The sequence below is a fragment of the Octopus sinensis genome, linkage group LG23 (genome assembly GCF_006345805.1).
Source record: "Octopus sinensis linkage group LG23, ASM634580v1, whole genome shotgun sequence".
Classification (NCBI taxonomy): Eukaryota; Metazoa; Mollusca; class Cephalopoda; order Octopoda; family Octopodidae; genus Octopus; species Octopus sinensis.
In genome coordinates this window covers 11,372,039-11,386,150 of record NC_043019.1, presented here as the reverse complement: position 1 = coordinate 11,386,150, position 14,112 = coordinate 11,372,039, and the positions used below count along the sequence as shown (strand labels likewise).

General features: G+C 38.9%; 1 protein-coding gene across 5 annotated transcripts in view; it reads right to left on the bottom strand.

The window, feature by feature from the left end:
• LOC115223592 (choline transporter-like protein 1) overlaps window positions 1–14,112 on the bottom strand; it is a 69,921-nt gene that overhangs the window by 25,840 nt on the left and 29,969 nt on the right. For all 5 annotated transcript variants that reach the window (XM_029794242.2, XM_036512364.1, XM_029794241.2 and 2 more), the window contains exons 3-7: window positions 12,245–12,358; window positions 7,167–7,309; window positions 4,224–4,400; window positions 3,713–3,794; window positions 660–723 (exon numbers count right to left, since the gene is read on the bottom strand). In XM_029794242.2, the coding sequence (XP_029650102.1) occupies window positions 660–723; window positions 3,713–3,794; window positions 4,224–4,400; window positions 7,167–7,309; window positions 12,245–12,358 (580 nt within the window). The remainder of the gene's footprint in view (window positions 1–659; window positions 724–3,712; window positions 3,795–4,223; window positions 4,401–7,166; window positions 7,310–12,244; window positions 12,359–14,112) is intronic.

The window sequence follows — 14,112 nt, the reverse complement described above, 5'->3', positions numbered from 1 at the left end:
ATCTTCAAAACCTTGAAGTTACAAGACAATATATAATCAATTAAAAAAATGTGGATCAATAAGTATAATATTTGATTAATTGATCTGAATGCTAAAGTAAGTTCTGCAGAAGTGGAGGTATGAACACCTTGTCTTTCAGATACCCCCAAAGGGAAAAAATCACAAAGGGGAACTGGGTGGTGGCAGACCATCAATTACAGATCATTCACACCGGCATGGCCAATCCTGCATTCTGGAAGATGCTGGTCGAGGTAATCATGTATGTGTCTATACCAATGTGGTGGGGTCCCATTCTTGCTATATATGTTTCTTTACTACCCACAAGGGGCTAAACACAGAGGGGACAAACAAGGACAGACAAACGGATTAAGTCGATTACATCAACCCCAGTGCGAAACTGGTACTTAATTTATCGACCCCAAAAGGATGAAAGGCAAAGTCGACCTCGGCGGAATTTGAACTCAGAACTTGGCAACGGGTGAAATACCGTGAAGCACTTCGCCCGGCGTGCTAACGTCTCTGCCAGCTCGCCGCCTTTTATATAGCATTCTTGCTATATAATGTAATTGGGTACCTCTTCTTCCTTATGGGGCAACACCTGAATAAACAGCATCGTACCATTCATTTTGAATTAGCCTGTGAAACACTAAAGCACTTACCTATCGACAACAGACCCATATAAACTATTTCCCTCCAGGAGGTTTCGAGATCAACAGCAATTTTCTGAAAGAGAAATAACACAAATTTTTGGTAAGTTAGGATTGGTGCTAAGTTTAGGTTTACATCCGTGTGTGTGTGTGTATGCATATTCAGAAATGGCAAAATGATTAACCTTTTTGAGACCGCCTCAGCTGATTCAAACTTTCTGTTTTAAAGTGATTCAAATTAACCCTTTAGCATTTAAAGCAGCCATATCTGGCCCAAATACTCTGCCTGGATTATTTTCAAAATTATTTGAAACAAAGGCAGTATATTTCAACAGAAATATGGTAGCAAAGGAGTTTAAATGATCTGATTTTAACCCTTTCGTTACTGTATTTATTTCGAAATGCTCTGTGTTTCTTTTAATTACTTCAAATATAACAAAGAATTTAGTAAAATAACTTAGTTATCATTAAGCTAGTGTTAGGAACATAAATTATAACTAAAGTTTCGTGGAAGAATTTAATTCAAAACTTATGACAACAATACATTTGTACTACAGAGCCAGAGTCAGTCTCAGCAAGTCTGGTACCAAAAGGGTTAAAAATATCATGGTGACTTTAACCCTTTTGTTACCTTATTTCTATTGAGATACTCTGTGTTTCTTTCAATTAATTTTCAATACAACAAAGAATTTAGTAAAATAACTTAGTTATCATTAAGCTAGTGTTAGGAACATAAATTGTGACTAAGGTTTAGTGGAAGATTTTAATTCAAAACTTATGAAAACAAGACATTTGTACTCAGAGCCAGAGCCGGTTTCGGCCAGGTTGGTAACGAAAGGGTTAAACTTTCTTCCACCACAATCATATGTTAATCTATGATCCAAACACCAAAGTTATTTGACCAAACTCATCATTATTTTCAAAAATAAGTGAAACAAAGGCAGTATATTCCAACAGAAATACACTAAGAAAAGGGTAAGTGCGCTAAGTGGCGATAAGTAAAAATGCAATGTTAATACCAGTTTGAACATGCTAAGAGCACATTCAGACTTGTAAACAAGACATTTACCATGTTCTGTCATGGAGAAAAAAACTTCTTCCATCACAATTTCATGTTGATTTTATGATCCTAACCACATGGTTGCCTTGTGAGTAGATGGAAACTGGAAGAAGCCTGTCATATATATATGTATATGTATATATATATCCCTCTCTCTCTTTCGGAGAGGCACAAGCACCTACACGCACATATACACACACGGCAGTAACTTCCACCTACTGAATTCAATCACAAAGCTCCGGTCAGCTCGGGGCTATAGTGAAAGACACCTACCCAAAGTGCCATGCAGTGGGACTGAACCCGAAACCATATAGCTAGGAAGCAAGCTCCCTAACCACACAGCCATGCCCGATATATATATATATATATATATATATATGTATGTATGTATATCTCTATGTATGTGTGCGTATCTTTGTGTTTGTTCCTCATCATCGCATGATAATCGGTGTTGGTGTGTTTACATCCCCTGTAACTTAGCGTTTCAGCAGAGAGAATAAGTACTAGGTTTAAAAATAAGTCCTGGGGTTGAACTGTTCAACAAAAACACTTCAAGGCGGTGCTCCAGCATTGCCACAGTCAAATGGCTGGAACAAGTAATAAAAGAACTTCTAATAATAATTAATTATAAAAATGAAAAAAAAAATAGGGGTTTTTTAAATATGAAATTGCTACGGGGGTCCACTTGAATAAAATAAGAATCAACAGGGTTCATGAACCAAAAAATATGGTTGAGAACCGCTGCTACAAATGAAGGGGAATAGAAGCTGTCGTCTCGAAAATGCAAGATTTATAAGTGTATGTATGAATATTATGTGATGATTGTGTGTGAGTGTGTTTGAATATATATAGGCTGTGTGAGTATGTGTGCGCATTGATGGGCATGGACTTAAAACACAGATATATTTGTACTTTGAAACCAGCCAAGCATGAAACTTTTATCCTGTTTTTTTGCTCTTTCAGAGTATGTCAACTCAGTGAGTCATAAAAATAGTAAAAACCTTTTAGCCTTGAGTCTTGTTTTTTTTCTAGTTTGATTATAAACCTACTTAACTTGCCTTTTAGCTTTCTCTTCTCTGTTTTTTTTTATTATATATTCATTTGTTTTTTTCTTTATATTTTTATCATTTTATATCTTGTATAAAAAGAAAGGCTTCTGAGCTGGCAGAGTGGTATTTTGTCTTCACATTCTGAGTTCAACCACCCCTACAGCCCCACGTTGCCTTTTATCCTTTCAGGTTCGATAAATTATATTTCTTTATTACCCACAAGGGGCTAAACATAAAGGGGACAAACAAGGACAGACAAATGGATTAAGTCGATTACATTGACTCCAGTGCATAACTGGTACTTAATTTATCGATCCCCGAAAGGATGAAAGGCAAAGTCGACTTCAGCGGAATTTGAACTCAGAACGTAACGACAGACGAAATACGGCGCATGGCTCAGTGGTTAGATCATCGAGCTTACGATCGTGAGGTTGTGAGCTCGAATCCCGGACCGGACTGCGTGTTGTGTTCTTGAGCAAGGCACTTTATTTCACGTTGCTCCAGTTCACTCAGCTGTAGAAATGAGTTGCGACGTCACTGGTGCCAAGCTGTATCGACCTTTGTCTTTCCCTTGGATAACACTGGTGGCGTGGAGAGGGGAGGCTGGTATGCATGGGCGACTGCTGGTCTTCCATAAACCACCTTGCCCGGACTTGTGTCTAGGAAGGTAACTTTCTAGGTGCAATCCCATGGTCATTCATGACCGAAGGGGGTCTTTACCCTTTTTATATATATATATATATGTGTGTGTGTGTGTATGTGTGTGTATGTATGTATGTATGAATGTGTGTGTGTGTTTGTTCCCCCAGCATTGGTTGTCAAGTTGTTCAACTGAAACCTTTGAAAGTCAGTGACCCCAGCGTGGTCGCACTCCAATGACTGAAACAAGGAGAAGACAAAAGAAAAGGCAAGAAAGATACAACTGAATCGTGAAGCAAAGCATGCTGGGTACTTACACGAAAGACATCATCGTTCAAAGCTCTGACAACTTTATTGATTTCATTTTCAAATGGGACACATCGGTGGAACAGTGGAATCCTGAGAATACAAAATTCAATCTGCAGTAGTAGTAGTAGAAGTGGTAATGTAATGGTGATTGTGGTTGGTATTTTAGCCCCAGGTTGTGAGTTACATAGGGAGGACATGTTTTGAGTCAAATGCATTGTAGCAGGGGAGTGAGAGCAGGAGGTGTAGGGTAGCAGTCACGGCATGAAGTAAGGGGTGCAGTGTAGTTTTGAAAGCTTAGTGCATAGCGCAGTGGTTTTCAACCAGAGTTCCACGGAACCTTAGGGTTCCGCCAGTACAGTCCAGGGGTTCCGCAAGAAGTTACAAAACTGCTAAAATCGCCAGCCCTCAGTCAAAATCGTCCAACCCATGCTAGCATGGAAAGCGGACGTTAAATGATGATGATGATGATGATGATATGTAGCTGTGATCACTTATTGAAATTTTAAAGTCAGTACTCACGTAGCTGCAATGGGTAGAGTGGGACAAACAGAACCATCATAGCGGCAGAGGTTTGAACCGGTTTCCTCTGTGAAGTTCACCAGTTCTTTCTGGGTTCTGATTATTTGCCGTGGACATTCCTTCACACAGACGGTCTCCTCTACATGCGAACTTTGGTTTGTATATGTAAATAGGTACCTGGTGCAAAAATGAAAGACAGAGACAGATGAAAATACATGTGTGTTTGTGTTTGTCACCCACCCTTTGGTAGCCAGCGATGGTTTGTTTACATGCCTGTAACTTAGCAGTTTGGCAAAGAGGAAAAGATAGAATAAGTACCAGGCTCAAAAGAAGTAACTGAGTAACTGTGATGGTGATGACGTTTCACTGTTACCATGCCAACCAATGTCTTTTCTTCTTTAACCCTTTAAACTGGTCATATCCGGCCAAGATATTCTACATGATCTGTTGTGTCTGGGGAGAGTCATTTTCTTTTAGTACCTTATAATGTAACACACTCACCAGTAAAATTTCCACTTTTTTCTTATTTTTATTTTCCTAAATTTTTCGTTGCGTCTTGCAACCTTTTCAATAGTCTTGACTCTGTCCATTGACATTGAAAAGGTTGCAAGACGCAACGAAAAGTTTAGGAAAATAAAAAGACGAAATAAGTGGAAATTTTACCGGTGAGTGTGTTAAATAAATAAGGTACTAAAAGAGAATGACTCTCCCCAGACAACAGAATATGCTTCAACACACAAACTCATATAAAGAATCTTGCAAACCAAATCCCAAAACGAAATATTCTACATGATTTATGTTCAAACTGGCCACATCCAGCCTGTAACACATCTTACAATGTCATTTTAAAAATAAACAACTGCATTTTCAAAATCTCAAAGCTATGAGATAATGCATGACTAATTCAAAACAATGTGAATAATTATGCATTACATTTGACAGAGTAATCTGAATGCTAAGGGGTTAAAATGGCAATCTCTGGCCAAAATATTCCACCAGTTTTACGTTCAAACTGGCCAGATCTGGCCTCTCACACTTACTCTCTTTACTCTTTTACTTGTTTCAGTCATTTGACTGTGGCCATGCTGGAGTCGAGCAAATGGACCCCAGGATTTATTCTTTGTAAGCCTAGTACTTATTCTATTGGTCTCTTTTGTTGCCGAACCGCTAAGTAACGGGGACGTAAACACACCCGCATTGGTTGTCAAGCGATGTTGGGGGGGACAAACACACACACATACATACATACATACATATATATATATATATATATATATATATATATATATATCTATATCTATATATATATAAACACATATATACGACGGGCTTCTTTCAGTTTCCATCTACCAAATCCACTCACAAGGCTTTGGTCGGCCCGAGGCTGTAGTAGAAGACACTTGCCCAAGATGCCACGAAGTGGGACTGAACCCAGAACCATGTGGTTGGTAAGCAAGCTACTTACCACACAGCCACTCCTGCGCCTTACTTCACAATATTATTCTAGAAATAAAACAATCATGTCGATGAAGTCTCAAAGTTACGAGGTAATGCCTGATTAATTCAAAACAATGTGGATAAGCATTTCTTTTGACGGAGTAATAATCTGAATGCTAAAGGGTGAAGCCAGCTGCTTCTCACCTCTCACACCTACCCTACAATGTCATTCTAAAAATAAGCAATCACATCATTGAAATCTCAATGTTACAAGATAATGCATGGTTAATTCAAATAAATTTGAATAAAATTGAACCAAATTCGATGACTGGCACCCGGTCGTTGCCAGTGCCGCTGGACTGACTTCTGTGCAGGTGGCAAGTAAAGAAACACCGTTTTGATCCTGTGCTTGAGGAGATCCATTGAGTCAAGTACATCAACATCAAAAATCAATGGAAATTGTAGTTGTGATCCCTGTGCTGGTGGCATGTAAAAAGCACCATCCGAACATGGCCGATGCCAGTGCCGCCTTGACTGGCTTCCGTGCCGGTGGCATGTAAAAAGCACCAACCGATCGTGGCCGTTGCCAGCCTCCCCTGGCACCTGTGCCAGTGGCATGTAAAAAGCACCATCCGAACGTGGTCGATGCCAGTGCCAACCTTGACTGGCTTCCGTGCCGGTGGCATATAAAAAGCACCAACCAATCGTGGCCGTTGCCAGCCTCCCCTGGCACCTGTGCCAGTGGCATGTAAAAAGTACCCTCTACACTCATGGAGTGGTTGGCGTTAGGAAGGGCATCCACCTGTAGAAACACTGCCAGATTAGACTGGAGCCTGGTGCAGCCTCCTGGCTTCCCAGACTCCAGTCGAACCGTCCAACCCGTGCTAGCACGGAAAACGGACATTAAACGATGATGATGAAATAAGCATCACATTTGACAAAGGAATCTGAATGCTAAAGGATTAAGTATAAATTTAAAAGCTGAGTCAATGGAGAGGAATTACAACTGGGTGGAATCTCCTGGTGGTTTAAATGCACAAGTCTGATATCCAAAAGGTGTCAGCTGAAGGGTACACAGGAGTTATGATTTGGATGTGACCCCGGGCCCTCTTAGAGTGTAAGAAGTTAAGGGCTGAGAAACTTGCCTGAGGTGGGGGTGGGTTTCTTCTTTGAAGACTTCCTGCTGTTTGGCTGTCTTGAGAGTTTCTTACCAATGGGGGGGGGATTTATTAGAAGGCAAGAAAGAAAAGAAGAAAGGAAGAAAGAAAAAAGAAGGCAAGAAATAAGCTGAAGAAAGGAAGGAAGAAAGAAGGAAATAAAGAAGAGAAAGAGAGGAGTAAGAGAAAGAGAGTGAGTGAGAAAACAAAGGCAAAAAGAAAGAGGTGGAAAAGGAAAAGATAAAAGTGAGAGACGAGAGACAAAATGAAGGAGACAGAAATAGCCAAGAGAGAGAGAGAAGGGAGAGGAGGTAAAAAAAAAAGAGATGTAAAAAACCAAATGTCTTACGTCAAATGTGTTGTGTCTAATCCTGAATAATGGACACTGGGAATCTTTTCATTCTTCAGATTGCAAGTATTTCCCCAGCTATCGATGCCATAGAGGAGACGGTATGGACAGCCATAAAACAGTGACAAATAGAATACATATATCTGCAGGAAAAAAAAAATAAAAAGTATATTTATATATATATATAAGAGAACAAAGTGTACGTACGCCGCTATATATATATATATATATGTAAAAGTAAAAAAATATACAAACTGGGACAAGAACATGAAACATTTAGAAGATGACACAAAAAAAACACAGACGGGACATTCGAAGCCCTCAATCTTCAGTCAAGAACCGGATCATCTTCGCAATTTCGGCTGATTAATCTTGAGATATATATATATATATATATATATATATATATACACAAAAGAAGGTTTGAAAATGCAATTTAAAAGATGTTTATTTACTTTACCGGTTTCACTCTTGGAAAAAGATTGTCAAAAGTAACATGTGGAAGTTGGTTGCGTTAATTATGGTTGTTGCAAATTGCTACATTACATATATATATATACAGTCTTTGGTAACAACCCATAATTAACGCAACCAAACTTCCACATGTTACGTTTGACAATCTTTTTCCAAAGAGTGAAACCGGTAAAGTAAAACATCTTTTAAATTGCATTTTCAAACCTTCTTTCGTATATAATTCCACTCGTGCGATACCCCACAACTCAACTTTGTTATATATATATATATATATATATATTATATATATATATATATATATATATATATATATAAACGGCAGTTGTCTGTGCGTGTTTCTGTGTGTCTGTTTTCTTGTTCCCTCACCCTGACCACGGCTTTCAACCGATTCTGATGAAACTTGACACACACATAGCCCAATGTCATAATTCAAACTAACGCCAGCGAAAATTTTGAAAAGTTCCCCCAGTTCTGAAAAAAATCGATAAATTCGACATGGGTCGAGAATCAGAAACACAAACCGCAAACTGTCTAGGGGACGCAACTCCACCTTTTTTTACTCTCAAAAAAAATTTACCATCATTTTTTTCCATTTTTTTGCTATTTTTTGGCTATAACTCTCTAAAAATGCTTTATAGTTATTTCCCTTACAAACCTGAGCAACGCTGGGCGATACTGCTAGTATATATATAAAATACAAAATGGGACAAGAACACAAAACATCCGGACAACTAGGTGAGACAAAAAGGGACAACAAAACATCCAGATAGACGATGCAAAAAAACAAGGACGGGTCATTTGAAGCTTTCTATCCTCAGTCAAGAACCAGATCATCCTTACAATTTCGCAATTTCTTCCAAGGAATCTGATACCCTTAGCTTAGTTTTTCCTTGGGGCTGGCCAGATTGGACCAATCTCAAGATTAATCAGCCGGAATTGTGAGGATGATCCGGTTCTTGACTGAGAATAGAAAGCTTCGAATGACCTGTCCTTGTTTTCTTTGTATTGTCTATCTGGATGTTTTGTTGTCCCATTTTTGTATCAACTAGCTGTCCGGATGTTTTGTGTTCTTGACCCATTTTGTACTTTATATATATATATATATATACATATATACATATATTAATAGTTATCGCCATACTAATATGGCATTCTTAAAAATAAGGATAAAGCTGTCGCTGATTAGCTCCATGAAGCCATCGCCTCAAGCTAGCTACTTGACACACAAACTGCGTCCATTAGAAATGAGAAATATTAAATTTCTAAATATCTCATAGAGATATGTACGGGTGGGGCGATATAATGGTTGTATACTGTCAACATACATATATATATAATATATATATATATATATATATATATATATATATACATACATATGCATAGACATACACACAAAATATAGGACCTTACACATACATACATGCGAGAAATACAAACACAATACATATAAGTATTCATTCACATACATTCATACATATGTACATGCACACACACAAAAAAAAAGCAGGAGAATGAATACATGTATGTGTGTGTTTGTGTTTCTCTGCATGCGTGTATGCGTAAGATCGTTTTTGTGTGTCTCTATGTTTATGGATGGGAATATGTATATGTGTGTGTGTATGTTTGTAAATAAACATTCCCTATTTAAAGAGTGAATAACAAAACTCTAAAATATCAGTTTGAAAACTGCTTTTAAGCTAGAAACTGCTGTCAGAGTCACCTTTTTCGTGAACTTATAAACATCCAATTATCAAAGTAGAAAAATTATCAGAAACACCATTTCTATTCATTTTTTCAAATATATAATAAATAATGTATCGAGGATTTTAGCCTCGTCTGGCACCTGTGTCGGTGGCACATAAAAAACACCATCCGAGCGTGGCCGTTCGCCAGCCTCGTCTGGCACCTGTGTCGGTGGCACATAAAAAACACCATCCGAGCGTGGCCGTTTGCCAGCCTCGTCTGGCACCTGTGTCGGTGGCACAAAAAAAAAACACCATCCGAGCGTGGCTGTTTGCCAGCCTCGTCTGACACCTGTGTCAGTGGCACAAAAAAAAACATCATCCGAGCGTGGCCGTTCGCCAGCCTCGTCTGGCACTGTGTCGGTGGCACAATAAAAACACCATCCGAGCGTGGCTGTTCGCCAGCCTCGTCTGGCACCTGTGTCAGTGGCACATAAAAAACACCATCCGAGCGTGGCTGTTCGCCAGCCTCGTCTGGCACCTGTGTCGGTGGCACGTAAAAAACACCATCTGAGCGTGGCCGTTTGCCAGCCTCTCTGCCCTGGTGTCGGGGCACATAAATCACCACTACACTCTTGGAATGGTTGACGTTAGGAAGGGCATCCAGCTGTAGAAACACTGCCAGATCTGACTGGCCTGGTGCAGCCTTCGGGCTTCCCAGACCCCAGTTGAACCGTCCAACCCATGCCAGCATGGAAAGCCGACGTTAAACGATGATGATGATGATGATATTCTACCATATATATATAATAAATCTCTGAACGAGGTATAAACAGTAGCTGCACGACAATGTGCAGTATATTTGCCACTTAAATGTGGCTAACCACTAAGGGTGGATGCTACTGTAGCTTGTAGCCCCAGGGGAACATCTTCCCCAGCTGGTTATTGACAGATGTTCTCCTGGGGCTGCAAGCTACAGTAGCATCCACCCTAGTGGTTAGCCACATTTAAGTGGAATAAAAAACTTCACACACACATATATATGTGTGTATACTCTTTTACTTGTTTCAGTCATTTAACTGCGGCCATGCTGGAGCACCGCCTTTAATCGAGCAACTCGACCCCGGGACTTATTCTTTTTGAAAGCCCAGTACTTATTCTATCTGTATCATTTGCCGAACCGCTAAGTAACGGGGACATAAACACACCAGCATCGGTTGTCAAGGAATGCTAGGGGGACAAACACACACATGCATATATATATATATATACATATATACGACAGGCTTCTTTCAGTTTCCGTCTACCAAATCCATTCACAAGGCTTTGGTCGGCCCAAGGCTATAGTAGAAGACACTTACCCAGGGTGCCATGCAATGGGACTGAACCCGGAACCATGTGGTTGGTAAACAAGCTACTTACCACACAGCCACCCCTGAGCCTATATATATACACACACACACACACATACATACATACCTATATGCATTGGCGGACTTGCCAGCTTGCCTGATGGCAAGTGGGCCCCTGCACCATTAAAATTCATATACGGGGGCCCATCCCCTCAAGTTTGAGAAATTTTTATTCACTCCTGGAAGAATGCATTAATTATTTCAGCCTGGCTGTGTTTGTAGACAGTTGAAAAGGATACTTTTCACAGAAAAAAAAAAAAAAGAAGATAACATTGTAGTTGTGAGTGGGCCTTGGTCTAAAAGTTGCCAAGAGACTAAGTCCGCCCTAGCATGTGTGTGTATATATATATATATTATATATATATATATATTATATATATATATATATAGCGCTGCCCCGACTGGCTTCTGTGCCGGTGGCACATAAAAGCACCATCCGAACGTGCCGATGCAGCGCCGCCTTGGCTGGCTTCTGTGCCGGTGGCACATTAAAAGCACCAACCGATCGTGGCCGATGCCTGACTCCCCTGGCACCTGTGCAGGTGGCACGTAAAAAGCACCCACTACACTCACGGAGTGGTTGACGTTAGGAAGGGCATCCAGCTGTAGAAACACTGCCAGATCAGACTGGAGCCTCGTGCAGCCTCCTGGCTTCCCAGACCCCAGTTGAACCGTCCAACCCGTGCTGGCGCGGAAAATGGACACTAAATGATGATGATAATGATATATATATATGTGAATATGGATGCTAGTAGTTTATTCCAAGCTTTGACAATTCCGAATGTGAAAAATGTTCTCAAAAGTCATTGATGCGGTGTTGTTTTAGTGTTTCAAAAGCATGTCCAAGGTTGGCAGAGGTGCACGGAATTTAAAAAAAGGTGACCAAAGTAGTCAAAAAAAAAATTGGTTGATAATCTTGTGCGAGTCTACCAAGTCAACTGCTGGACATATAAACTTTAGTGTGTTGCTGCACACAGAAGCAATATGTTCAAGATATGGTTAGTAAAAACTGATAAAGGGTATTTGTCTGGTTGCACGTCTCTGGACAGCTTCCAACAGATCAATATTTTAGATTTGAAACCCATTATAGACACATTCAATATAATAAATGTTACACACACACTAAAATAGCTGTTATGCATACAAATTATGTATGATATTTTACACACATATATAGACAAATCATCATCATCATCATCATTGTTCGACCGTGGTCGAGACAATGGAATTTACCATGCTACGCCAGACTTCATGGTCCATCATTACGGAGGTCCTGTTGCTGGATGCCTGTATCCCTGGAGATTACATCAGGGTAGGAGAGTGTGCGCCCTCTGGTATTGCGAGTAGATGGCTTCCAGAGGAGAAGAGTAGAAATTACTTCTTTTTCAGCTCTACAACAATGTCCAGCAAACTGGACTCTCCTACCTTTCACAAGACAAATACAGACATAGAACTAATACAAAAACAAGAGGAAAAATAATTATCCATTTGTGGACTTGCTTCTTACCATTCCACCAAGGAAAGCTGCACTAAGGACCAAGAAAAATACGTCGGTACATCCTCTGTGTGTGGCCGGGCCTTGGAATGTATCCTTCCGCTTCAGATCATTTGGCTGAGGAGACTGGCAGAAACATAAGAAAATTCAAATTTATATATGTATAGGTAGATAGACAGATACGTACATATAAATAGATAAGGAGACAGGTGTGTATGAGTGTGTGTGTGGTTTTTTTTCAGAAAAAGGAAATAGTCAGGATTTATTTAACACTTTCATATCTTGAGAGATTTATTTACAAAAAATTCATGCCTTTTAGCTGTGGCTGTGTGGTAAGAAGCTTGCTTCCCAACCAGATGGTCCTGTGTTCAGTACCATTGCATAGCACCTTGAGCAAGTGTCTTCTACTATACCAAAGCCTTGTGAGTGGATTTGGTAAACAGAAACTAAAAGAAGCCCATCATATATAAGTGTGTATATATTATATATATATATATATATATATATATATATGTATGTATGTATGTATATCTATGTATGCAGTGACTTTCTGTCTGTGTTGTCTTCCTCACCACCGGTTGATAACCAGTGTTGGTGTGTTTTATGTCCCTGTAATTTGGCAGTTCGGCAAAAAAAAAAAGACCAATAGAATAAATACCAGACGTAAAAAAAAATAAGTCCCAGTGTTGATTTGTTCAACTTAAACCCTTCAAGATAGTGTTCCAGCATGGCCACAGTCAAATGAGTGAAACAAGTAAAAGAATAAAAGAAAACGTGAGTTAGTTGAAATCAACAATTCTCTTGTGCAAGAATCCATAGACAACCCATCAGAGTCAAGATTTTTCCCTTCTTCAGATGCCCAAGAAAAGACCCAAATTAATGGAAGGCAATGGAACCACATTTTCTTACCTAAACTGAATGTATAAAGAAAAAACAAATATTTATAAGCACATGAGAAATCCTTACTAAAAAACATAAAGTAGTGTCTTTGATGAACCAAATCATATTATCACTGGATACTATTATTAATAATATTCCCATCACAGTTACTAAAATAACTGGAAAAATTCATTTAACCCTTTCATTACCAACCCGGCCAAAACCAGCTCTGGCTCTGTAGTACAAATGTCTTGTTTTCTTAAGTTTTGAATTAAAATCTTCCACCAAACTTTAGTCACAATTTATGTTCCTAACACTAACTGAATGGTAACTAAGTTATTTTACTAAATTCTTTGTTATATTTGAAATTAATTGAAAGAAACACAGAGCATCTCAACAGAAATAAGGTAACAAAAGGGTTAAAGTCACCATGATATTTTTAACCCTTTTGATACCAACCTGGCTGAAACCACCTCTGGCTCTGAGAACAAATATCTTGTTTTCATAAATTTTGAATTAAAATATTCTACCAAACCTTAATCACAATTTATGTTCCTAACACTAGCTTAATGGTAACTAAGTTATTTTACTAAATTCTTTGTTATATTTGAAATTAATTGAAAGAAACACAGAGTATCTCAAAATAAATACAGTAACAAAATGGTTAAACAACCAACACACACATATAGACATTCCAAAACCATTCAATACATTCTGTTTTCTACAGATGGGTAACATAAGAACTGATTGAAAAGTCAATGACCGAGAGAAAATTAACTTTTTGAGTTGTCATTAATTTCAACCATCCCAGAAAAAGAGCCCTTTCTACAGTTGGGTAACATGAGAACTGATGCAATTTCAATGCAATTTCCTTTTTTCTCTCTCTAGACAAGCCTCCAAAAATTCCAAACACATACACACACTTATGCATACATACACATACAACTTCAAAATAACAAAGAACACCCTCTTCCCAATTTAATTCCATGTATATAAAAGGC